The sequence below is a fragment of the Lipophrys pholis genome (genome assembly GCF_963383615.2).
Source record: "Lipophrys pholis genome assembly, chromosome: 7".
In the NCBI taxonomy this organism is placed as follows: Eukaryota; Metazoa; Chordata; class Actinopteri; order Blenniiformes; family Blenniidae; genus Lipophrys; species Lipophrys pholis.
The window spans coordinates 15596438-15621533 of record NC_137638.1 but is presented as its reverse complement, the minus strand read 5'-3'; the positions used below and the strand labels follow the sequence as shown (position 1 = coordinate 15621533).

The 25096-nt window shown below is 44.2% G+C and overlaps 2 protein-coding genes across 3 annotated transcripts; one reads left to right on the top strand and one right to left on the bottom strand.

The window, feature by feature from the left end:
* Positions 1 to 2134: 2134 nt before the first annotated feature.
* LOC308112265 (mothers against decapentaplegic homolog 4-like) lies at positions 2135 to 10645 on the top strand. Of its 2 annotated transcripts, none has more exons than XM_080467662.1 (10): positions 2135 to 2384; positions 4101 to 4472; positions 5045 to 5219; positions 5784 to 6038; positions 6128 to 6235; positions 6315 to 6365; positions 6445 to 6628; positions 7062 to 7230; positions 7335 to 7473; positions 8130 to 10645. In XM_080467662.1, exons 2-10 carry the CDS (start codon positions 4233 to 4235, stop codon positions 8339 to 8341), a joined length of 1533 nt encoding a protein of 510 aa, XP_080323788.1. In that variant the 5' UTR covers positions 2135 to 2384; positions 4101 to 4232; the 3' UTR covers positions 8342 to 10645. The 2 variants fall into 2 exon arrangements, with proteins under 2 accessions (XP_080323788.1, XP_080323789.1); XM_080467663.1 differs by having other exon boundaries at positions 2145 to 2345; positions 8130 to 10643.
* A 5639-nt stretch (positions 10646 to 16284) lies between these two features.
* LOC308112627 (RNA-binding protein MEX3B-like) lies at positions 16285 to 23365 on the bottom strand (the record flags this gene model as incomplete). The annotated part of the gene is made up of 5 exons (XM_080468303.1): positions 22552 to 23365; positions 20587 to 20825; positions 20408 to 20453; positions 18024 to 18799; positions 16285 to 16695 (listed from the first exon to the last, which is right to left on the bottom strand). The coding sequence occupies exons 1-5, from the start codon at positions 23186 to 23188 to the stop codon at positions 16285 to 16287; spliced, it is 2109 nt and encodes a 702-aa protein (XP_080324429.1). The 5' UTR covers positions 23189 to 23365.
* Positions 23366 to 25096: the final 1731 nt, after the last annotated feature.

The following is a 25096-nucleotide window of genomic DNA, read 5'->3' as shown; positions in this document are numbered from 1 at the left end:
CTAATTTAACAATATATATATTAATGATATTTATACATTTATAAAATAATTATCCTTGCAATAATACTTTTTTGAGACAAACGAGTACAAATCATCTTCCATAGACACACAATGTGGGATTGTCTATTATACATGCAAATTCTACACAGAAGTCCCCACGAGCCTGTACGCGAACGAGCAATATTCAAAAGTGCAGACCACCACAACGCCATGCAGCCCTTACTGAGTGTATCAATACCATCTAATGTTTCATGCCACCTCCATGACACAAAACGGAGAGTGAAATGAGAGTTCTTTCAGCCAAACGAATCAGTGTTCTCCTCTGAAGTTCTCACATAACCTAGTGAAGGATTTAAAGACTGGTGGTTACTGCCCTCTGGTGGACACTGTAGGGAAAGCTGGAAAGAATCTATTTTAGTTTGTATTTGTCATGACTACGAATACAATAAATATAATCATGTCTCTCTTGTTTTGCTTTTGTCTTTATATTCTTCTTTGATGCTTTGTCTGTCTCGTGTTCTCTTGGGAGACAGAAAAAAAGTCACTCAGAGGAGGGAATCAAGGACATATAGACTGGGGTGAGAAAAACAATCCAATACCACTTTAGATTGGATTCTTTATTGACTTCCCTGCTTAAGGTTATTTAACAGAAATAAAAACAAGAGATTGGGATCAAAGAGGAGAGGGGAACAAAGAAAAAGCTGATGGGCAATTTAAATTTAATTACAAGGGCATGGCAGCTACATTAGCCACCAAAGCTGATAATTAATTATCATTGTTCGTCTTGTCGGTGGGTAATAGTCACATCTGTAATTGGGACAAATTTGTAACCAGTGGGGCATTTAAACTGCAGTGAGTGTGTGTGCGTGTGTGTGTGTGTGTGTGTGTGTGTGTGTGTGTGTGTGTGTGTGTGTGTGTGTGTGTGTGTGTGTGTGTGTGTGTGTGTGTGTGTGTGTGTGTGTGTGTGTGTGTGTGTGTGTGTGTGTGTGTGCGTAAGCATGCTGTTGTATTTTCGTTATTGTGGCAAAACAAAAGCATCATCAAGGATAAACGATCCACTTCTACTGCCAACAAAACATCAGAGCAGCAAATGTCACTCTGCTCCGTGCCTCATTTATCACAGAGGAGAACATCCAGTGTGAAACCAGCAGCTGTGATGTGGCACCTTAAATAAAACTCCGCTGCTTCACTATAGAAGACTTCAAATGACGCAATTCATGCAGCCGAGAGATAAATCTGCTCGCATTACATGCGTTTGTCAGTTGCAGTATAAGTGTCGGACTCATGTAAGAAATGAACAAAGTGGCAAAGAAATAGATCACACATGAATGAATGTGTGAGCATTCATATGGATGCCGTACCAAAATAGATTGACGTACTGTAGCTGTCGGATATTACAAGATGTGATGTGCACAAGTGGTCTTCCTTTTCCTGGTACCTTTTTTTTTTTTTTTTTTTTTTTTCATTCTTGAGAATAAAACTATTAATAGATTTTGTTCAAACAGATATTTTCATTGCTGGATTTATGAATCAGGACACATTTGGAATTTTTAAATAGGCTCCAATGCAAAACAACTGAAGATAATAAATAGGGAAATTCTGCAAGAGTGGCTTTTGGAGGACCTTGAAAATGTTGAATATTGGTATTCACTATTAGCGCTTACTGTCCTGAAGTGATAAGAAAGGTATTTTAGCACAAAACACTCTGAACTATTTTGGGACGATGTGTTTCTTCAAGTTCATTGTATTCATCCTCTCTATCGTTGTCACTCCAACAACTCAAGCGCCTATATGCAATAACTAGTTAGTCATAGAAGTAATCGAGAATGAAGTGAAAAAATCAAAATGAGACAGACACCTTACAATTCGGCCTAATATCACCATAATATCACCTGAGTCTGGTCCTGCAGAAGTTGTTTCTTTTACATTAACTGCCTTTGCTTGCTTTGTTTTTCCACTGTAAAAGTGCCTGTTACTGGTGTATCACAAATAAAATTCACTTGAATTCCATTAAAGACATGCAAGTGACATCCCCTGCCTGTTTCAGTCCTCCCCGACGTTGGGGTGTCTTGTTGGTTCAAATGTGATCAGTGTTTTTGAACCAATACTTTCTGATTCCTCGGTCTGCGCATGCGCGGCGCGCCATGGAAGGAAACAGAGAAGCGAGTGAGGTGGGACGGAGTTGTCACGAAATCTGAAATCTGACTCTCTCTTCAAACTCCATACCAGAGGATGTGAAACTGCAGCCCGGGGAGTGGAGATCTTCTCATGGCGTGTCTGTGAGCAGCAGGTGGAGTTTATCTGGATCACCCGGGAGGTCCCGTCGCTGCTGGGACGGAGGCAGGGTGAGGGACGGTCCGCCCGCTAACCCCGGCTAACTCCAGGTAGCTACTTCAAAAACTACACTTTAAACTACTCCGCCGGCGTTTAACGCGCAGCGGCTGAAAGGTAGTTGAGGATAGTTTGGTTGCTCGCTGTTAAATAAAGTGGGGAAGGGCTTGTTGCTGTTGGGTCGGTCTAAATAAACAAACATGCCTGCTACTGTTAGCTGCGCTGCTACCAGCTGAAAGCTAACAAAGCTCACCGCGAACAAAGCGCACTTACATCCGGCGAGGCCCTTCACAATAAGACCAAACTGCATGGACAGGAAAAACAAAAGGCGCAGAGGGTTTATTTGAAGTTTCCACCTAATGATATTTTTACAAAGCAATAAAGCATTTATGCAGATGAATATATAAGATAATACACAATGGAGCAATGGTTGGCGCTCTCACCTCACAGTGAGAATTTTGTGGGCCCTTTCTGTGTGGAGTCTGCGTGTTCTGCCTGTGGTACATGCCATTGCAGACTGTTTAGTTTCAAAAACAACAGACAGCATTAATACATCAATATAATAATAAAAAAAAAAGTTATTTCTGCTCAAGCCCTTTAATCTCGTGAAACTGTAGTACTACTTAGATATAATTTAGCTATTTAAATACACAAATAATGTAGATTACACTATTACATTTATTTACATGGAAAAACCCTAACAAATATCTAAATACACTCAGGATGTATGGACACATAGGAAATAGAATCAACATAAACACTGATATCAAACCCTTTACAAACAACTCTAAAGCTTTGAATTTGACTCGGACCATAATATTTTATATCATCCCTGCAGAGATTCATCACACACGAACTGATCTGGTACAGAACAGGCCATGGTACAGTTCATATCCACGTCAACCTAACTTTATTTTTGTTGACATTCTGATTACATTGTTGATACGTCAATCATACACCCTGTTTACAAGACAGTGTTTCAAGTGAAAATGCATTTTTTTTCTTCTTTTTTTTTTTGCATTTTTGTTTCAGAAAAGGTTTGCATTTGCACAGCAGCATTTTGAAAAGAATTCACGGAAATAACAAAAACTATGTAGTTTTCATGGAGGCCCACTAGTGGGGGCTGTTGGTTGGTTTTGTAATGAAACCAAGTACACAGACATTTGTACAGACAGATGAGAAAGTGGGATTGCTATTACAGGTGACTAAACTACAAATAAAACTACCAAGTCATAGGATAGTACGGACCGGGAGTCATGACACTCCAGTGTCATGTGTCCCCTTTACTTTGAAGGAATAGGGTGGTAAATCCGGTGATTGTATAGAAACTCTCAGTAACTTCTTGTGGACAAACTGCAGCCAGACTGGCGCCTGGAACAGGCAAACTTCAATCTGCTCCCGAATCAAAGCTGCAGCCGAGATTTCTTCTCAACCTGACTTGAAATCGACGCCGTGTCAATCTGTTTAGTCGTTTATCTGTTGGTTTCCTGTGCATGTGTGTCCCACCAGTCTAACGGATTTCAAAACAGAAACGCTGTTCGTGTTTGCTGGAAATCAAAATCAAATCTGCCCCTCAGGATCCGCTCCACATTACAGCACCACAGTTATTGAGCAGAGACTGATCGCCTCTGCTCAAATAGAAACACGTCCTACTGTATTGTCATTTAAATGAAAAACATCCTGAACCGGAGGCCGAAAAGCAAAATGGAATCAGAGCAGTGCCTCCCTCAACCAGATTTGAAGGAATATTTGTTCTTCCTTCCTCCCAGACCGAGCGGCGTTGCTCCTGAGGCCGAGAGCTTTGAGACCGCACGTCCATCTCCAACCGAGTTTCTCCACCATGTTGTGAGACGGCGTCAGAGACACATATACCCCCTCAAAGTTCGGCAGAAGAAGCTGAGATGTCCATCGCCAACACGCCCACCAGCAACGACGCCTGCCTGAGCATCGTGCACAGCCTGATGTGCCACAGGCAGGGCGGCGAGAGCGAGACCTTCGCCAAGCGGGCCATCGAGAGCCTGGTGAAGAAGCTGAAGGAGAAGAAAGACGAGCTGGACTCCCTCATCACGGCCATCACCACCAACGGGGCTCATCCCAGCAAGTGCGTGACCATCCAGAGGACGCTGGATGGACGGCTGCAGGTAGGACGGATGAAGTACATGGACCAGCCGCTGCACATTAGACGGCTCAGGTTTTACGTTTCACTTTTACAAATTGTATAGCACCATCGTCATATGGTCAGAGGCGTTGGGAGTACTTTGGCCACTCCGACATAGATTAGTGAGGTAGAGTATTCTGGTGATGGTGTCCTCCTGTCCAACAGTACTGCTCATCACAGCCAGGATCGTAAAGATGAAGTATAATTGGCTAAATGAATGAGTAGAATCGGAATGTTGGACAACAGAAGATTACACATTATACTGGAGGAAGTGCTCAGTGAGTGCAGACCGCTGCATAAATGTGAAGTAATTGGCGTTGGGTTTGTTTTGTTCTGAGTTTGTTATTCAAGACATAATTTACAACTGCCGCTAATAAATGTTTTTTATTATTAGATGTGAGAATTTTCCCAGAATATGATGAGGATTTGTCTTCACAGAGGCGGTTGAATAGCGTCTGACTTGCCAAAAAGTTTGGCTTTTTTTTTTTTTTACTACAAACTAGCAGAAACAAATGATCCTTAACAGTTTGTTAATGTTGTTGTTGCTCTTCTCAGGTGGCAGGACGCAAAGGCTTCCCTCATGTCATCTACGCCCGGCTGTGGCGATGGCCCGACCTGCACAAGAACGAGCTCAAGCACGTCAAATACTGCCAGTTTGCCTTCGACCTGAAGTGTGACAGCGTGTGCGTCAACCCCTATCACTACGAGAGGGTGGTGTCCCCGGGCATAGGTGAGCTGCACAAACCCAGCGAGAGTTTGGAATCAATTCACTTCTGTATATTAGAGGTGAAGTGAGGAGCGGCCTCGTGAGGGGGAAACCCAAGTCTGACGCTCAGAATATAGTAGAGTGTGCGGTCCATACAAAAGTCTTTAACTCGTTGTAATTTTATCTAAACTTTAACTTGTATTGCATGAAGAGATGGAACGCCAAAGCCACTGCATAATTCATCTAATACGTTATATTACATGACGGATACGAAGAGAATAGATTGTCGCCACATTTATTACAGCAAACTAACATAATATAGCCATACTTAAGTGCAAAGAAACTCGGTAAATTATGACTGAAATTTAAAAAGACAGAAGTAAAACTAGACGTGTTAAATAGATAGTGTTCTAGTTTAATGAATGTTGATATAAAAAGCAGTTTTTCACCTGTATCGCCTCGCCAAGGATCAAACAGTGAGTGGTTTCTCGTCACGTTTAGTTCTCCAGAGGTGATGACTACAGACTCCTCCCTGTGTGTTTCTCTCTCTGGGGGCAGCTGATAACATCTTCACATGTTGTTCCACAGACTTATCAGGACTCACGCTCACCCCCTCCGGACCCAGCTCGGCTCTGATGGTTAAAGATGAGTATGACTTTGACGGACCGCAGAGTCTGCCCAGCATCGAGGGAGGGCACTCTCTTCAGACCATCCAGCACCCGCCGTCCGGCGGCCGCCCGCCCCCTCCCGAGTCGTTCGCAGCCCCGAGCCTGCTCCCGCCCCCCGAGGCCTCCACCTCGGCCTCGACGGCGGCTTTCCCCGCCATCCCTGTTGGATCAGGCAGTAAGACACCGTCACAAGACATTTAACACTCTGAAGACGTTTCCCCAGATGTTTTGCCGTTTGTGACGACGCCGCTGTTTTCTCCTCAGCTGCCGGCTCCAACTGGTCCAGGAACAGCAGTTTCACCCCGAACATCCCCCACCATGCCAACGGTCATCTCCAGCACCACCCTGCAATGTCGCATCCTGCGCACTACTGTGAGAGCATTCTGTTCCCACAACTCTTCACTCCATCCACGACTCAAATCGCTCACGGTTTTCTCTCTCTCCCCCTCAGGGCCGGTACACAATGAGCTGGCCTTTCAGCCTCCCATATCCAACCACCCAGGTGAGACGGCAGGACCGTCAGTTTGCCTGCTGTTTTGTTTATGACTTCACCCACTCTGGTCCCGTCTTTTCTGCTTCAGCTCCTGATTACTGGTGCTCCATCGCCTATTTTGAGATGGACGTTCAGGTCGGAGAGACATTTAAAGTCCCCTCCTCTTGCCCCATCGTGACGGTGGATGGTTACGTAGACCCCTCGGGGGGAGACCGATTTTGTTTGGGTCAGCTGAGCAACGTCCATCGCACTGAGGCTATCGAGAGAGCAAGGTAAGAGACCAAAAGGCAGGAACGATCCGTTCTAACCACTACTGGCACTACAAAATCGCTCCGTTCCTTAATCACTGCTCCCCTGCATGTTGCTGATATCTCTTCTCTGATACGAAGGACTCAAATGAATCTGTCCAATCAACTGAATCGGATCTAACGAAAGCATTACTTCCTTGGGAAAGTCCGTTTGGAAACACGGGCATATATCGTCTGCTTGACATTGTTCCTTTGATTAAGTAGTTCAGTTCTGAGATCGTCATTGTCATCGAGTCCTTATTTCACCAAATCACCAAACCAGAGGTGACAAATGCGAATTTAAAAACATTCCCCCCCCCCGACAAAAAGAACCAACTGTTTAACGGAGAAGATTTTTCTTCGACACACACACAAGCCAATCCTGTTGTGTTTTTCCCCCACGTGTTCTCTCTGCCAGACTTCACATCGGTAAAGGAGTCCAGCTGGAGTGTAAAGGTGAGGGGGACGTGTGGGTGCGATGCCTCAGTGACCACGCGGTGTTTGTCCAGAGTTACTACCTGGACAGAGAGGCGGGCAGAGCACCGGGAGACGCCGTGCACAAAATCTACCCCAGTGCTTACATCAAGGTGCGGACACCGCAGGCTTTTTTCGGTTTGACAGCAACCCCATGCATCTTATCGGAGAGGCAATCGTTTGCGCGACTCAAACGCCTCTCCATCCGTCTACCCAGGTGTTCGACCTCCGTCAGTGTCACAGACAGATGCAGCAGCAGGCCGCTACGGCTCAAGCAGCCGCCGCGGCACAGGCGGCAGCTGTGGCCGGAAACATACCCGGGCCCGGATCAGTGGGAGGAATCGCTCCGGCTATAAGTAAGATACAGTCACAGTAATCATTACCTGAGGCAATCATTATCCATTTTAACTTTATTGTAAATCTTTGTACTGGTCAGAATGACACAAAACAGATCTGATGCCATCTTAAATTCAATTTATTGTTGTACTGCAAGTTGTCCAACCTGCTCCAGCCTGTTCAGTCCTGCAATACAAGTTTGTGCCAAGAGGTGGTGTAATGAGTCACACAAAGATTTTCAGAGTGTCATCGATGGTGGAGGTAAATGGTAAAACTGTAAGCACTTTAAACCTTCACTTGAATAAACAGAAATAATCTTGTGATATTTTTGTGCGAAAATGATTAAAAAAAAATTAAGAATAATGGCCTTTTCCTCCTGAAACTGACAAGTGAAACCTACTTTTGAAACCAGTCGGAGTTGATAAATGTTGCAATAGTTGCCGGCCCTGGTTTCAGTCCCAGTCGGTGGGTTCTCCACAGAGCAGCAGAACTCCCTCGTCTCTGCGTCATTCCGGTTCAACAGGATGAACTCGCTCCTCTGTCGGTCATCTTTTCTGTTTCCAACAGCTGCGATGTGTTAAACTGAACTTCCGTTTTCCCATTGAATGGGCGCGGCCCAAACTTCCCAGTCATACTTGCAACATCACACCGGGCCGATAATGACTCTTGTCAACAGGTCTGTCGGCAGCGGCCGGCATCGGGGTGGACGACCTCCGCAGGCTGTGTATCCTCAGGATGAGTTTCGTGAAGGGCTGGGGGCCCGACTACCCCCGCCAGAGCATCAAGGAGACCCCCTGCTGGATCGAGATCCACCTGCACAGAGCCCTGCAGCTACTGGACGAGGTCCTGCACACCATGCCCATAGCAGACCCGCAACCTCTGGACTGAGAGCAGAAGTGGAAAGACTTTTGTAAATTGTCGACGCGGATGACGCCGAAGCTGTGTCGCGGGGGGAAAATATCGAAGGCAGGTGTGAGGCGCCTCTGTGCGTCGAGGTTCTGACATTTGCTCTGTCATAGAAGAGAGATGTCTTTGTACTTAAGATAGGTGTCTCTGACTGCAATGGCCGGTTTGGTAATCAGGACAAATAGAGAAAACGATGTCATGTATGTATAGCGGCAGTTAAAAAGCAGGAGATCTTCAGATCAACTGAAACTGGAATGTACACTAACAGAAACAAACTACTGAAAGACATTAAAACTATGAACATCGGAATGCTGTACAGCAGCTGGTATTCGGTGTCCGGGCATCAGAATACTGCTGTCTTTTCTTGTTTTTGGTCTTTATTCATGCTGTAACAGACCGATCAAACGTGGAGTTACAATCCAATCACATGTCTGATCCCCTCCCACCCTGCAGGGGGGGGGGGGGGGTCGGTGGCACCAAGCCAATGATTCAGGTCAGACCTGACAGAATTAAAGGACTTGCACTGCACAGAAGTCTGAACATGGATTTTTGTTTTTTTAAAGGAGGGGAGGGCAGTCTGTGGCCTTTCTGTGTTTAGTTTCCTCCCATTGCTAGAGATGGGCCACGGTGAGCAGAACATCTGGTTCCTGCTCGGGTCACGGTTTTATCCTCTGCAGGTCACAGCTGCACCTCGTCTTCTTCACCAGCGTCGGAAAGTTCGGCTGTCCGCTCATGATGCAAATGCTTTACTCACTCACTGTGATGGTGTCGTCGCTCTCCCAAACCGACTCGTCTGTTTCAGGTCTGGTTGCTTGTTTGGATAGCGGGCCTGCTTCACGCCGCCACAAAAGGATGAGTTTCAGAGGCCTTCGGTTAACTGCTTGCCTTTTTTTTTTTTTTAAATGTTTATGCTTCAGCAAAAAATAAGAACAGAGATCAGGTGGTTTTGGTTTCAACGAATTTGAAGGCGGAAAGAGGCCAAAAGTCTTTGTTTGATATCTCGGATTTCATTTCAGTGCAAAGAACGGACTTTCTTTTTTTTTTGAGAGAGAGTTTTGGCAAACCAAAGTACTAATTGCTCAGAGATGCACTATAAATAAATCCTGTGCGATCATGAGAGTGAGAAGTCCGGTCATCTGCCTGAGCTGTGTTCATTTAGAGAAGATTTGTTTTTTGTTTTTTTTTAATCTTGAAGTGAACCCGACTGCGAGCCGAGAATGGTCTATCTTCTGACGGGCAGCCTGCTGGTGTACTACTTCATTCAGGTCTCGTGTGCGTGTGTGTGTGTGTGATTGTCGTTTACTTACAAAGAGTTTAAAACTGATCCCAGCAATACTGAGACTTTAGTTTTATTTTTGTTACTTTGAGTGAGTTGTATATTTGTAGCACTTTACTTTTCCTTGATTTCTTCCATTAGGTTCTGGGGGTGGTGGGCCTGCACTACAAACGAGGGAGGGAATTGACGACATTTTAAGGCCTTTCTATCGGGAAACATTTCTTTAATGTGATACTAAGACACCGTTTTTAAGGCCTTTTTCTACATAGGCATGTACATCCGTGGTAGCTTTTCTTTTTTTCCCGCTGGTCTTTTTTTGGTTCGATTTGCAACGCTGTTCATTTCAGATCCATGTAAATAACGTTGTTTTCGAGGCTGCATGTCAATATTTGCATGGACTTTTATCGTCAAGAGTGGACTCTTTTTCGTCTCCGACTTTCTTTTCGAATCGGGCTCATGGAACCCGCTCGACACATGGAATCAAGCGAGGAGAGCAGAAAGCGACGCCGGCGGGTTTTTAGGGTCGTGGCTGATCTAAACGACGTCTTCGTAGTTCTGAAGCAAACATTGTAAATTCTGTCCTTTTTCTTTCCTCCAACTGCCATTCTGTGTATTTTTTTCTCTTTTATCCATTTTGAGGCGTCTTTTTTTTTTTTTTTTTTTTTTTAACTTGTCTTTTCCTTTGTTGAGGTTTTAGTATTAAATTTGAGGATGCTGCTGTTTAACAAATGCAGAAAATCTAAAGTTGTGAGTTGCTCTTTTAAAAAAAACCAACTAATAATTTAACCTTTTTAAGCTGAGTTTTTATGTTTGATGGAGAAAAAAAAAAGTGTTTTTTTTGTGTATATGTCCTTTTTAAGGGGGAACTTTGTTTTTATTAACAGTTATTATAGGAGCCAAACGTCAGCTCACATGAGTTGATCTTGACTACTAAGACAGATTGCAGATATCAATTGTATTTGTATTTCTTATGTGAGAGTATAAAATTAAAGATGACCTGAAAAGTTTAGAGAGCGGACCTGCTTATTTTCTCGTGTGTGTGTGTGTGTGTGTGTGTGTGTGTGTGTGTGTGTGTGTGTGTGTGTGTGTGTGTGTGTGTGTGTGTGTGTGTGTGTGACGTGAGAAGTCACTCTCGTAACTAGTCTGTCTTTACTGGACCAAAATGTCCAGAAAAAAACACATCAAATCGATATCTTAACATTTAAGTCTCTTCTCGTACATTGAAAGTGAAACTCACATGATGAGGTCTGAACTCATGTCAAGCAATACCTTTTGGTTCAATTCCAGTTTTCTTGCCTTTTTTTTTTTTTTTTTTAAAAGAGCTGATCCAAAGGGCAGCACAAATCACATCCCGTTTCTGACCGTCAAAACTCAAGAGCTGGACTGAGGGCAGACTGGATGCTACACTAACTCACCATCATTACTTAATGCATGACACTGCTTTCACATTTCTCGTGGTTTTTTTTGTTTGTTAAGAATTTCCAGATACACGAGAGTGGAAATGCGTTGATTGTAATGACTTGTCAGATGTACACCTGTCCTCTTCCAGCTGGGACGAATCAAATGGCGGACAAGAATCGAAGTCAAATTTACCATCAAATGAAGGTGGTATTTTTCTCCTGGACACACTGGCATGTGTCCGCTGAGCCTTGAAAGAGACGTGCAGGTTGCTTTCACGTCTGCATTTCATTTTGTGTCACTCGGGAGAAGAAATGACAGAAATCTTAACTATCGGCTGTGATTTGCCTTATTTTGTTAGATGAAGTTACAATATGATTGCGTTCTGTACAAAATGAATTGTCCCTTAAAAAACAAACCATGGAATCTGGACATTGTAATGAATTTATTAGTAGAAGATAAATCTGACCAACCCTGGACAAGACTTGAAATCAAGACAAAGAGGACATTTGGTCACCCTCATGCTCCAGCTGGAGTTTGGACATCTTACAGGTGCAGACCTGGAGGTCCAACTCTTTTGTCCAGTCGAGCTCTCGCATTAATTCTAATTCACTTCACACCCGTACCATTTTTGTCAGGACTGGACAATGTTAATTGGAGAGGATGTGGTGGTGAAAATATTTGTAATGTTTCAATCATTATAACCGGTTTAAAAGGAAGTTCCATGTGATTCTCTTATCTCAGAATAGCCACTACTGTATACACAAGCATGAGCCCCGCGAGGACTTGCTGCGTGTTGTGCGCTCGAGTTTGAACAAACGACTGTTCATTCACGACGAGGTTTTAACAATCTTTAACTTACCTCATTCTAATGAGTGACCCATTCAACCCCATAGCAGCAGAAATACATCAACAATGAGCAGAACAGTAGGTCAGACGGGCGCACAGAATAAACCAGAAAGGGATATTTTAGCCACCACATTATTCACTTCTTGGCCTTTTCTGCATTAAAAGGTGGACAGGTGCTCCACCTGAACACACAAACGAGTTCATTCTCTCCAGGTTCAGGACATTTCATACTTCACAAAAAACAGACCTGGGAGGAATGAAAAAGGAGGACTGTCGGGAGCATATGTGCTTTTCCTTTTCACCATGCCGACTCAACTTTTCCAAACCCGATCACCCGATAGACGTGAGACACAATAGAATAACGCAGCGGCTATGAAAACCCCCAAACCAGGGCGGCAAGAAAATACTGAGGACTTTTCTCACTGCCCTGGAACACGGGAGCAGACATCCCTGGGCTTGTAGATTATGTACGGTCCTGAATGCAGCACGTTTGTGGTGGGATGGCAGGCACAGCAAATAAAACTGGACAAAATTGCTGATCGCTGCTGAAATTTATGAAAACATTAATAAATCCAGTGAAAGGATTCAGGAAGGAATTTCTTTTCTTTCTTTTAAAGCTATTCTCTGGTCAAAAATACGAGCAGATTTATTATATTTGTAATACAGAACATTTAGTCTAGCAGCTTGTCCCTTTTATTCACATCTTGAGTGTAAACTGTCAGTAATACATTTGACATCATGAAAGAATGAATGAATGACAGCAGTCCCACGTGGCTTTAAATGAAACCGTCTTTATTAAGTAACTTTAATATCAGAAAAATAAAACTCTTAAAATTCTCTTTACAGCAAATATATATAATATCAGTGCTTTGGCCGCAATAACTTAAAAGGCCTTTATAAAATATAGTTTGCTTTTAAACTCCTGACTCAATTTGAAGAACTTGTATGCCTTAAGACTCCCCCGACATATACAAAACAAAAGTGTAGTAAAATTAGCAAATACTTTGTACTGTTGGTACAGCTTAACAATATGTATTCATATATATATATATATATTCATGTAGATAATCTAAGATACATTTTAATAGTATACCGTTCTTAATTTGGTGGTGTACAGACATGACAGGCAGCTTGTATCCTTGGCCTTTTTACAGTTGCAGTGAGATGTTTTACATTGGCGGTATGATGTATGAAGACATGCTCATGATGCACATTCCATTTTCCACTAGGTTTTAACGGCAGCTATCAATACTATTATCGTCAATACTGTAAACTAAGAACTAGACTACAAGCAAATAGCACTGACACTCCCCTGCAACATCTCTGTGTTTCCAACTCTTCATTCATTTAAATCACTTGAAATTTAAAAAAAAAAAAAAAAATCTTATTGTAAACATTTTAATATATATTCATGTATATATGAAATGTAACAAAATAAAAATAAGTTCTGTATATTCATCAGTCATCAACAGTAATATATAATACAGACACAAAAATGTCAAAGAGATTCACGTGGATAAATCTGAGGGCTGACAGTGTATTGCGATCCCTCAGAGGGAGAGAAACGGAGCGAGAAAAGAGATCAGCCCCAGGCAGCGCTGAGGGAAGTCAAAAATAATGGGACGGATAGAAGACCGGAGAGGACAGGAGAGGGGGGGCAGGGGGGTGCACTTTTGGGACTCTCGTGGTTCCATTTCCTCAAGAACTCAATCACCCGTGAAAAGAACGGGTTTGAAATAAACAAGAGCTATGCCGTGGAATATCTCCCAAATACTGTTTACAGCTGGAATGCTCGAGGGACTGCAGTCCAATGTCCACACAACGAAACAACCAGTATTGACCTTATCCGGCACGGTCCGACATTAAACCATTCCAGTTACTCTCCCTTCACAATGACGCGGCCACTTCTCCCATCCTGTGAAGTCTACAGACACTGGTGTTTAAAGCTAAAGATCTGAGATGACTTGCACCAACGTTGCACCATTTCCTGACTTCAGGAAAATCCACCTTAAGTTGTAGATGCACATAGGAGGAAATACACAGAAAATTACAGGGTGCTTGCCCCAACTCCTCAATAGTGTGATCACGTACGAGGGAGGCTCTGCACGCGGTAGACGGGAAAACGGCAGCGCAGTGCGAGCACTACTGAAACAGCTCATCGACGCATTAAAGCAGGTGGTGAGGGGGTTAACACTATGGGAAAGCAGTTTGAGCTTTGTAATCAAAACCAGGAGTTTTTAAGTCATCTAGTGCTTCCTTGACTAGTCGCCACACCGAGATGAGTTTTGCATAGGCCTGGCAAACAGAAATGTGGCGATTAAGAGTAAAGCAATAGGTGGCCTTCATCTCTGACATTATTTTTAACCGCTCGCCAACATGCGGAGTCAGCCGCAGGGCGGAGCAGTCCCGAGTAAATCGACATTCAAGTGAAAGAGGAGCGTATTATTGAGATGGCTATTTAAAAAAAAAAAAAAAAACAATAATAATAATTAAATAAACAGCAGCCCCCGTCTGTACAACACAGGGATTTGTTCCAGATCGCAGCCGTCCTCACAGTACAGTTTCATAGAATATCTTTTTTTTTTTTTTTTTAGCTCCCATGTGAAGGTTAAGTAAAACTAAGTGGCCACACATCTACACAAGTGACCACCACAAGGAGGAGGAGGAGGAATGTTACCAAAACTAAAGGCTGTGCATATCTTTCTGGCTGATAATCAGCAGAACAATTCCTGTACATGGATCTAACTGAGATTTCAACAAAAAAAAAAAAAAAAAAAAAAAGGGGGAAAAAAAATAAATTCATGTTTGGTGCTAAAAACAAACAAAAAGTAAAGCTTCTGGTCACTAAAAAAAAAAAAAAAAAAAAAAAAAAAAGTTGCAAAAAGAAAAACCTTGCCATGATATATAAGCTTTGTTCCAACAGGAGAGGCTGAACTTAAATACATTAAGACTTCAGACAGTCGGTTCATATTCTTTCGAGTCTGGATTTGTAGATAGTGTTGTTAGTTAATTATAGGCTTTGAAAACAAAAACAAAGAAAAGGCCACAAGTTTTGTTTAAAAGACAGAGAGACACGTTGCGTCCCCTGAACCAGTAAGTTTCTTTTGTTTACTCGGAACGGAATTAGGCACAAGTTTACCGTAAACACGATTTATTTTAAGTAGAAATGAAAAGCGACGTGGCGACAGCGAAATGGAGAAACGTTCCAGTACTTCACCATTAAAAAAAAAAAATAATAATAAAATACATGGAGGGAAAGAAGAAGAAAATTAAAGTGGGTTGCCATTCGGAGTGCGACAACTTTGTAGTTGCAGGTTTGACCTGCTTGGGTGAAAAAAGCCTTTATGGATGTGTTTGCATGCTTAAAAGGTGCAGTTTGTAAGATTTTACTTGTTTTATGGCTACAAAGGTACTTCATACTTCAAATCAAAGTAATGATTCGTATACCAATAGTTGTTTTTCTTAGCCTTCAGATTAGCTCTTTATTTCCAAGTCTCATCACGCCTTATCTATATTTAGAAAGCGCACAGTCAGCGTTTGGTTAGTCGACCAGAAGAACCTAAACGCTGGCTGTAGGGAGATCTAGTGGATTCACCAGAGGATCCCATACGCACGCTTGGAGGGGGACACGATGGACGCACGATACTGTAGAGTCTTACACTCTGCACATTTAACGGCATGCCAGCAACATAAGTCAGTGATTCTCAAAGACTGACCTGTGCTCTGTGTGTAAACATGTTCTCTCTAAGAAGCACAGAAATACATCGAAAGCCAGTTGTCAGCGCACAAATAACCTGGGACGAGCGTGTCATCTAGCGGCGCGGTGTGGCATGTGTTTGATATGCAACGTCTACTACAGCATTCAAATTGTGTAATAACCAGAAGAATACGATTCTTTTTCTACAGTCGTATGTGGTGACCCACGTAAACGTGCTCGCCTCTTCATTAATCCTCTCCCCCCCCCCCACTATGAGCACAGCAAACAAGAGGCAACGGGGGGCAGGGCCATCGTTAAAACAAACAAAAACAAAAAAAGAAGAACATGATATTCATATATCATCATGTATCCCAACCCACCCAATGCTACACTGAGGGCTCCTGACCCTCCCATTCATCAATCGATCAGGGAAGAAGACTTCACAATAGCAGGCACATGAACGGGCTGAACACCCCAACCGAGGCCCTAAATACACCTCACTCCGTGTTCATCTACTCTCCCCGACCTTCGTCACCCACACACCAGACAGGACAAAAGCAGGGGTGAGGACCCGCCACGACGCCGATTCAGGGCCAGATTTGTAAGTTCCCCACACAACAGCGTTGGGGAAGCTGGCCCGCCCTCAGCCGTCAAGGTGGCGGATTCAAAAAAAAATAAAAAATAATATAAAAAAAAATAAATAAATCACATATTGCGGAGCTGGATGGCCTGTGTGGCCGGGGACAGGCACACAGGGCACGTCGCCTCTGGACCCTGGCATATCTGGGTGGCACAATCGAAACAGAAAAGGTTATGACCACAAGGAACCAAGGCAGCGATCACCTGGTGATCCATACAGTGGATGCATATCTCCTGCCCTCTCCCTGCTAATCCCATCCCTGTGCGGTAGGAGAGCGAGGATTCGGGAGGTGAGGACGACGAGGCGGTGCTTTCGCTGGAAGAGGAAAAGGCTGAGCTGTAGGAAGGGAACCTGTGGGCGTCCAGGGTCCCCGCTGAGCCGAAAGGGCCTCGGAGGACCCGCTGGGCCTGAGGGTGCTCCAAAGCTTCAGTCCCAGGGAAAGTTGGAGAGAGTCGGGGCGTTCCCGGCTGACTGGTCTGAAAAGATCCAACAAGAGAGTTGTTAAACAACTATAGTAGTAGAAATATGGCCGAAAGCAAAAGTTTTTACAACTTTAGAGGTAAATTTGATCCCGCTGTTGTGCTTTACAACAGCGATCTACTGAGATTTTGGTGGGTATCAGATGATATATCTTGGCGCCCTAACTGACCATAAGTTGTACAGGGAGACGGTTTTGCGGTTGGCCAACGTCACCACATGACCACAAACAGTTTCTGACCATTTCAGACCAGCCGTCACGAGATGGCGCAGCGTGTGACTGCTGCGCTGAGCTGCAGTGACGAACAGCCAACGGGAAGGCAGCGGTACAAGGTGTGATGATCAAAGCAACAGCAACTCAACAGTTAGATTTCTAAAGAGGTAAAAAAAAAGCAGGACCACATCCACTTCCCTACAATTTCTTTCCCTGCACATAAAGCGTTACAACAACAAACACTCCTTTCCTGGATCACTCTCCGATTCCTGACTGTGTACGCAGATGACCGACAGCATAACAGTGTTCTTGTGTACTGACGTATATCGTAACAGTAATCAACTCCAAATCCAGCGGACGCTGACATTGTGCAGGCAAACTTACCCTCACACTCAAATCCATAAAACAAATGTCGCACAGTATAGCAGCTAATTTAAGATTGCTGACATTGCAGTCTAACTGAGCCTTCAGGTAATGTCAGTCATTTGTACAGTTTGATAGTTTGCTCTTAGTTGTTGCCAAGTGTCCTGCATCAACTCTAACATTATGCCAACACTTCTTGTTTGCTGTTTTACATGGTGTAGACGCCAGAACATACCATTACAAGTTATTTAACTTAATAAATGTACCTTTGAAGTGACCCAGCTGTCATTTTACTTGTATTCAGTTGATTTTCTGACAATATCATATTGGCTTTCTAATTGTCCGTTTGTGTTTTGGTCTCTAAAAACTCATTCATTACTGCATCTTTTAGACGCTTTCATGAGACACACTTTCAATGTTTTCGTTGGGGTTTTTTTACACAAAGGGGGAACAGTTTGATGAGCACATGCATGGAAACACCCAGAAAACAAACAGCTTTGCTTAAACAGTCGTGGCAAAGCACGACCAGCCACCTCATCTGTCCTTGTATGCCAGCTGGAGTATTAAATTACAGTAAGACAAAACCGAGAGCCGGTTCACAATTGACCTATTTTAGAAAACTTTCTGAGATACGCAAAACATAGCTTGGAGAGGAATGACAGTTCCCATATTGTATAGAAGAAGGATAGACGGCCTTTAATGTCAGTGTAGGAGACCATGAATGGAATGCCTCTGTTGATCTATACCCACCTGGGACTGGAGAGCGTCAAAGGCTTGGAGAGACTGGTGGTCCAAAAAAGAGCTCCAGATGTGAGGCTGTGCAGCAGAGTGTGAGGCAGTGGAAATGGTCAACGGGTCAAATCCTGAGGAGGAGCCTCCGCTTCCCAGGCTGACCAGCTCCTCAGAGCCCACAGGAACAAGGCTCTCACCAAACCATAAACTTGCACTGCCGCTGTTGTTATTATTATTATTGTTGTTGTTGTTGTTGTTAGTGTTGGCATTAAATGGACAGGTTGGGCTGAAATCGGACATTTGGTTCCCATTCGCGCTGCCGTAAAATGAATCAGCTGAGCTGGAGCCGCTGCCCAGGGAACTGGAGCTGTCGTTACGGTAGGTGGAAGATATCTTGATGCCGCTGTTGATATTGCTATTGACTCGCTGAGTACCGTTGATGTTGAGTGGCAGCAAGCCACCGCCGCCACCACCACCGCCACCACCGCCGCCGCCGCCGCCACCTGGCGATGACGCACCTGCATGGAGCCACCCGGCTTCGCCCAACGCGGCTGGCGCTGCGGAGGTCTCAAAGCTGACATCTGTGCCGTTGAATTGAAAATCATTGTTGTCCACACCTGGTGCCTCGATGCCCCCGCAGGTACCAGTGCGTAGGGCAATGTGCGCCTCGATCTCCTCTCTCGCTCGGTCCACATTCTCAGGCATCCCGGTGACCTCGAACACCGGCTCTTTGTCCCGACTGGGCGTCACGATGTAGGTGTGAGTCTGCTGCTGGATGCGTTTGATGGTTGCCCCTGAAAGACCGAATGTTCATTCTAGTCATATTGTTGCATGAGGACATCCTATTAAAATCACTCGCAGCACACGGAACCACTCAAAGCAGGAAATGAAGGATAAAGAAAAAAAGCTTGAGTCATAACTTACAGTTACTGATACATTAACAGACAAGTCGACTTTCCCAGAGCTCGACAGGTTCTCTCTCGCAGTGAAGCTATAGACTGCATAACCACAGCTCAACCATTATACACTCACAGCAATGACTTTGCTGCAGTTATCGGACCAATTTGACTTTGATGTTGGAGGAAGTTGGGCTGTGCAGTAAATTACAGCCCTGAGCTGCAGGCTGTCCTGGTGACTCACCTGGCTAAAGCTCAGAGCCCACTGAATTCCTGCCTTCTGGAGAAACCAGATCAAATGTCACTAGGCCATCAAAGACTAAACATACTTTAGTAAAGATCACAATTAAATCCTGAAGCCAGTGCAAATTTAGAATGACGTAAAAATGACATTGGCAAATGCATTTGTTTTCATATGTTAAAGAACCTGAAATTCTGTGGAGTTTGGACTCGGCCTCAGCAGTACAGTGGCACATGGCTGAGAGCTGCTGCTGTTCAATTGACAAACCAACCCAGAGCTTCCCAACACTGAGGTGGTAATGTCAACAGGGCAAGGGGTCAAAGACTCTGTGAGCAAAATGTAACCTTGTAGAGTTTGCCGAGGCACTCTAAGCCGAGACACTCCAAGAGGCAGAAAGTAACTTAAGACAGGCTGGTTTCCACTAGATAATTCACAAGTTCCTGAAAGAGCTTCATTTTACGCACATGAGCAAGGCTTTTCTAAAGCGAAGGGTTATACTGTAAAACACTTCTTAAAATGTACTTCATAGAAGTGCGAGAGGAGAGTTTATTTGTCTGAAGCCAAGAGGTTTCACTGCAAATTGCAAACCATCAGTTTCATCCTTCATACTTTGTCACCAGAACTTTCATCAATGTGACACGGTAGAAACATTTGTTCTAATATCATGCTATATTATTTGTCTTGAATAACAATTTGACTTTGTCTGTATATTAGGTAGGTTCCACGGTGGTGCAGTGGCTGTCTTATCTCTCTGGTTCAAGTCCAGGTGGTCCCGAGGATGAATTTCTGTACAGTTTGCACACTTCACTTTGGAATTCTCGTTTCTTTACACAATCCAAAAAAATATGTTTAAGGTAATTGACAATTCTAAATTGCCCGTTAGGTATCCATATAAGTATGCTTGAGCATCCGTCTCTTTGTGTTTTCCTTGGCGACCTGTCCAGGGTGCTTCCTGGCCTCATCTGCAGTCGGCTGGGATGAGATCCACCAACTCATGACAGCAAGTTGAAGGGAGCAGTATATAAGATGGATAAATGGTCTATTTAACCCAGATATGCATTTAGGAGCAGGAAATCAACTTGGTTTCTTCTCATTCAGATATTTAGGACAAATAAACTAACTAAATGCTTAATCTTGAATCTTCTGAGGCTCAAACTAATTGATAAACAAAAGACAAAGCCATCCTCCTTGTATTGGTCTCCAGAACCCTGCCTCAATTTGCAGCCCAAGAAGTAGTAGGAATACAAAAGAAAATAAAGACTCACCTTTGGGACCCACAACCAATCCCACAACACGATATGGTACCCGCACCTGAAACAATGGAAGAACACAGAAGCCATGAGACTCAAGAGTCTCCCCTTTATAAAACCTTGTAAAAACACCCACCCAACGTGACCATCCCGTGTGATTTCACTCAACGACAATGATTTATAACCATACTAACCTGAATGGTTGTCTGACCAGGCAGTGCAGGGGTCCCAAGACTGCTTCCAGCAGACAGAGGGCTGGTTTTGTTTCGAGAGGCTCTGATGAGGGAGAAGTGCTCCGCCGCAGAGAGGATCTCCCTCTTGGCCATGGCCACGTCTTCTTTGCGTCCAGTCACAACAAAGACAGGCTGCTCACCTCTCACCGGTGTCTTGATGTAGGTGTTGGTCTTGGCTCGCAGCGCTTTGATCTTACAGCCTGTCGGGGGATACGTCATAAAAGATTCAGTCCTGAGACGTACTACATAACAAAGACATAAACTTTCCAACTCAAGAGAACCCATAAAAGTTAACGGCACGTCATTTATGATTCCAGTCATTGATGGCATATAAAAGTAGCATAGCTTATAAATTAAATATCCCTTTCAGCTGTGGTTGAGTGTCCAGCATCATTACCAGAGCCATTTCCTGTTGTTGTCAACACAGCAGAGCTCCCTCCCTCCCCCAGCTGCTCCACAACACCTAGTGACTCCAAAAGCCCTGCCACCCTTTGTAAGGTTTATGTAAACCACAGACAAAAGAAATGTGTTTTTAAAAGAAAAAAACACATACGTGTTAGATTGAAACACACAGTCCGGGTTGTTGGTTGTTTGTTTTTTTTTAATTCAAGGAGATTGCTATGACCCGCAGCTGATGTGGCAGAGCAATGGAGAGCAGCAGCACACTGCTCTTTATGTCTCTCCCTCCGAGACAAAGCACGACCAGGCACGGCTCAGGAGAGCCTGTCAGCGAGCCAAAAACATCCCTGACACAGACTGGCCCTTGAAGCTTACAAGACGTAGAGGAACCGGCTTCACGATAAAAAGTTGTGACGTGAACTTTGTTTTTTGTTGTTTTTTTGAGTGAGCTGAACGAGGGTGGTGTTGACCCAGTTAGCGTGCTAGGCTAGCTGCTCTCAGGCCAACATCAACTGTTGAAGCGAAACATGCCAAAAAACATGGTTTGGAGTTTTAATTCAAAGCCGCTGACCAGTCCGAGACCCTAAAAAGTTAAACGACTAAGCCATATCGGGAGGATATAGTAAAAATGTATGTGGTAAATGTGAAAATAACGTTAAAGCAAGTGAGGATGACAACAATAAGTTGGTTTTCAGCACAAACCAGAAGTTGGCTTCCGATTGAAGTGTTAAGGCAGACGTTAAGGTGAAACTAAACAAAAGGGATAAAAGTAGATATTTCAACATTAGGATTGTTTTTAGAAACTAAGAAGCACTAAACCAGACCTGTAATGTCCGGACTGGAATATCCTTCGCAGTCCTGTCCGATTTTATTACTAAAATAGCATTGGAGGGGGCAAGCCATTTTCGTTTGAGATTTCAGGGATATACCAATAATAAGAAACCTGAAATAGGGATAACTGGAGAAAAGTTGCCCTATGCCGTGTATTTTAAGCAATATGATAAGTTTCTGTAATGTGATGAATAGTCAACCCATTAAAAATAATGCAGTCATGGTTGGGCACGTCAGAGAATAGTGGTGTTTTGACCTGAGGGTAGTTTATTGTGAAAATCCAAGTTGTTTGGCATTCTCACAAATGTGTAAGTGAGTTTCGGGAAAACAGTGAGACTTTAGTTAAACAGTCTTACGTGTTTTACAGCATTATTATCTGTAATCATAAACGAATCGTGCAATTTCATAACAATTCCTCTTAACTTTCCCCTTAACTGATGTAACGCGGGGCGCGAATAAGAGACCAACTTCAATGTCGTCTTTAGCGATTCTGTTTCGTAAGTGTTTTCTTTATAAGATAATCTATTTAATTCTTAGAAAGCTCACATTCTAAACATGTTTACTTCGTTTCGAGTACTTCTCGGCTCCCGAAACGATCCGCCAACCAAGTTCAGTCCTAACAACAGTTAGCGATGCGAAAACCTTTGCTGTCCGGTCTGCTGGAAGCCCCCCGGAGGAGGAGGCTGCTGCACTCACCCTGTCGACCCACGATCTCCGCGACGTGCTCGGAGCTCGGCACGGCCACACACTCGGTCGTGTTCACGCTCTTCCTCCGAGCTAGGAGCGACGGCTCGGCCTCGAAGCCCGAGTCCGCGTACACGCCGGACGGTAGCATCGCCATGCTGTTAGCCGGCGGTAAGGCACCGCCGCTCACGGCTGTGTCGTCCCGCTCCTCTCCGCTGTACAACAGAACCGTCTCGACGTGCTCCAGCCCGGACGGCAGCACGGAGTTAGCCGGAGTGAGGTGCTGGTGGCGGTGGGCCTGCGCCAGAAGCAAGCCCCCGGTGCAGCCCGGGGGATCGGCGGCTCCAACTTCTGCCTCCTCGTCCTCGAGCGCAGCCGTTTTGGTGGCTTCATCTCCGGAGGGCGGCCGATGCAGGGGCTTCAAGTCGAGGACCGTGCCGAGCAGGTTGAAATGGCTAACCGGGGGTAGTTGTTGTTGGTGGTGGTGGTTGTGGTGGTGGAAGGAGACGCTGTCGTCCGCTTGTTCGGGGGTCTGGCTCTGGGTGCCGTGGTGCTCTTCGAGGCCCATACCGGCGAAAGCGTGCACTAGCGGCGGCGGGACCTCGGACTCTCCCTCATCGGCCTCCAGCAAAGACGTGCTGCTCGGCATGACACTGAACCCCCGACGTACTGTCGCTGAGCGCGAAGCGATGGAGGGGATGACTTAAATTTTCTTTTGTTTACCCAAAAAAACAAACCGAAGAGCATCCAGCGCCTCCAGTTACTTGAAGTGTGTGTCTTTTGTTGTGTCTCAGCTCCCCATGCAGCCCTCCCGTCCCGACTCTGTAATCCCGTCCAGCTGGATCGCGCGAGACTTGGGTTTTTTGGGGTCGGCCGCGTCTTCAGGAAGACGCGCTGGTTCTGGAGGCGCATCCTGCAGCAGGCGCGCCCTATCCGGACACTACAGTTCTATATTGACTCAGGATTAGTTGCCCCGAGTGACACACTCGGAGGCAGCGGGAGAGTGACTTTTGGCGAGACCGCAGAACAGCTACTGTGGTATTTACACTGTATCAGCAGAGATCAGAATATACCAGCAGAGGGGTGTTTTTATGTGCAGAGCTGGAGGCAAAGTAAGGGGAGGGATAACACGTGTCATCTTTGAACACTGTGAGTTAATTTTTTTCCCCAAAATAGTTTTTATAGCCATAGCAACAAGATCACTGACAAGCAACATTTCATTCTTGAAGTTGTTTTGTTGAAAGCAGGAAAAGTGGGTATATGTAAGAAGAATCTGAAGGCCATACTGAGGTTCTGTGACTGGATCAGAATATCTACAAGAGTCTATCATCCAAAAGCAGCAACAGAAAAACTGGTGATTTGGTGGCACAAGTCTATGGAAATGTATTAATTTTAATACATTTTTTTTGATAGTAAAACTTACATCTCCTCAGGTTGTTGTTCGTGGAGCTGCATGGTTTCAAATCTGCCTAAGTGCCATGCTGCTCTTGCCAACTGTTGAAACACCTCGGAGCTCAGAGAGGGCAAAAAAAGTCAGTTAAAAAAGTAGCTTGCTTTTAAACTTTCTGTTAATATTCTATATATCTATATACCATTGAATATAGGAAAGAGGTATTTCAGTGTGATCTATTTCTCTATGTCTTCTCTGTCTATTGTTTTTTTGTTTTGTTTTAATGCTGCTTTTGGCCATCCATGTATGCTTGAAAAAGATCATTTCAGTCTCATGCAAACTTGCCTGGTGAAATAAAGATCTAAAATGAATACAAATCTGCAGGATTGCATTGTTCTTGAAATTCTAGACAGTTTTGCAGACCTCATCCAGCCTAAATGGGGACAATATTTCCTGTTTGTCCCTTAATGGCCAGTGGTGAAGTGGTTCGCACTGAAGCCCCATCACAAGATTGTCTCGGTTTTTAGTCACAGTTGGGCTGGGGGGCCTGTCTGTGTGGAATTTGCAAGTTCTCTGTGTGTGCATTAGTTACGGAAACCCATTTCCCATTTCCACCCACAATACAAAACAAACCAGCATATGAGGTTAATTCGTTATTCTAAATTTCCCATGTGAGTGTGGGTGACTGTCTATCTTTGTCTTTTGAGGGACTGGCAACCCACTACCCACAAAATGTCTCAGGAGTTGATAATAGAACGCAGCGGAGACTTAACAATCACAATAAAAACAATTTATATTACAGTAGATCATCTGTGACATGTGTTGGACCTGCCACACTAGTGACCAGAGGCAACTTGCAGCATACACAATTCAGAAAATACTCAGTGAATAACGTAATAAGTGTGGTAACACATTAGATAGTACTCTGACACAAATAATTCATGTGAGTTATACTGCTCCATTTCTCAAACATTTATTCATTTATTGCTGATGATGCCACAGACTGCCATGATGACCAGCAGTACTTTATTAGTCCAAACCAGATACACAATGGTCTGAAGAAACTACAAACTCCTTAGTTATTTGTCATATTTTCAGTTTTTCTTTTGTGCTTGCGTCTCACCTTATTCTTATTTAATCTTCCCTGTAAAATATATAATTGCTTCA

What these genes read in the sequence shown, in the direction of transcription:
- LOC308112265 (XM_080467662.1), top strand. Translation starts at nt 4,233, where the DNA reads ATGTCCATCGCCAACACGCCCACCAGCAACGACGCCTGCCTGAGCATC. An exon ending in CATCCCTGTTGGATCAGGCA is followed by an intron (nt 6,039 to 6,127) that starts GTAAGACACCGT and finishes TTTTCTCCTCAG; the next exon opens with CTGCCGGCTCCAACTGGTCC. An exon ending in GAGGCTATCGAGAGAGCAAG is followed by an intron (nt 6,629 to 7,061) that starts GTAAGAGACCAA and finishes TCTCTCTGCCAG; the next exon opens with ACTTCACATCGGTAAAGGAG.